The following is a 1,015-nucleotide window of genomic DNA, read 5'->3' as shown; positions in this document are numbered from 1 at the left end:
ACGCGACTGGCAGCACGTTAGAGGGCAGAACCGTCACTTTAATTGTCTGGATAAGTGACAGACACCATTTCTCAAAAAGATGTCCCAATTTGTACGATTTCACAGCAAAAGGAGCTACATCTGCCTCTGCTTGTGCTTTGGGTTCGTTTTGCAGTAGATGAACCACCGGCCGCGCCTCTTCACGAGGTAACAGTCTCTGCAGCGCTTCTTGATGACGCCCTTGGTCTTGAACCCCAGAGCGGGCTGCAGGCAGGGCAGGAGGCGGCAGGAGGGGAGGGAGGCCACGGCTGCTGCGCTGGGCTTCGCACCCGCCCCCGCTGTAACTGCGGCGCGAGGGGGACCCAGCAGGAGTGTGGAGAGCGTGCGGGGGGTCGCCGTGAACCGCCTCAGTCGTAATAAAGGATTCACGGCAGAAACGATCATTTTCCCGATCAAAACAGCTGCCATGTTGTGGCTGAATCTATGGAAAAAAGAAAAAAGTTGTTGCGGCTTCGTCCGCGCTTCACCCACTACTTAGAACTTCCCTTTCCCGACTCCCCTGGACTTGGGCACACAAAGCGCGGGGTCAGCAGCCCGCACGCACCCGCACCCGCTGCCGCGCAGACCCTGAGGGTCACAGCTCGGAGTGGCCCGCGCTGCGGGGCCGGGGCGGCCGGAGCACTTAGCAATACCGCCCACTGTGCGAGCCCCAGCGTGGCCGCGAGGGAGCCCCCCGCGGACGCCCTGTCCCCACTTTGAAATAATTAAGCCAGGGCGACGGGCTGACTGACTTGCCCTGCTCTGTCAACAAAGGTGGCAACGAAGCCCCGACCCCAGTCCCGAGCTCCCGGTCCGGGCCACTTAGGAGCTGAAAAGGCCACCGTCCCCACGACACCAGCGACAGCAAGGCCCGGAGCCCACGTCTCGGAGGGGGGTCCACCTCCTCAGGGAGGCGGGGTCAACGATTCTACGCGCAGTCCGACCCCGCTCGGGTTTGGTGATGGACAGGATGAGGCGGAGCTGGCCTGGTGGCTGA

At 62.1% G+C, this 1,015-nt stretch overlaps 1 protein-coding gene across 2 annotated transcripts; it reads right to left on the bottom strand.

The window, feature by feature from the left end:
* Positions 1-17: 17 nt before the first annotated feature.
* Positions 18-982, bottom strand: MRPL36 (mitochondrial ribosomal protein L36). 2 transcript variants are annotated; one of them, XM_011387579.2, is made up of 2 exons: positions 841-982; positions 18-460 (listed from the first exon to the last, which is right to left on the bottom strand). In XM_011387579.2, the coding sequence occupies exon 2, from the start codon at positions 445-447 to the stop codon at positions 115-117; it is 333 nt and encodes a 110-aa protein (XP_011385881.1). In that variant the 5' UTR covers positions 448-460; positions 841-982; the 3' UTR covers positions 18-114. The 2 variants fall into 2 exon arrangements, with proteins under 2 accessions (XP_011385881.1, XP_023382927.1); XM_023527159.1 differs by having other exon boundaries at positions 920-942.
* Positions 983-1,015: the final 33 nt, after the last annotated feature.

This window comes from Pteropus vampyrus, unplaced genomic scaffold (assembly GCF_000151845.1).
Source record: "Pteropus vampyrus isolate Shadow unplaced genomic scaffold, Pvam_2.0 Scaffold1000005387, whole genome shotgun sequence".
NCBI lineage: Eukaryota > Metazoa > Chordata > Mammalia > Chiroptera > Pteropodidae > Pteropus > Pteropus vampyrus.
Note: the sequence above shows the minus strand (reverse complement) of the source record. Positions and strands in the feature narration are given on the sequence as shown.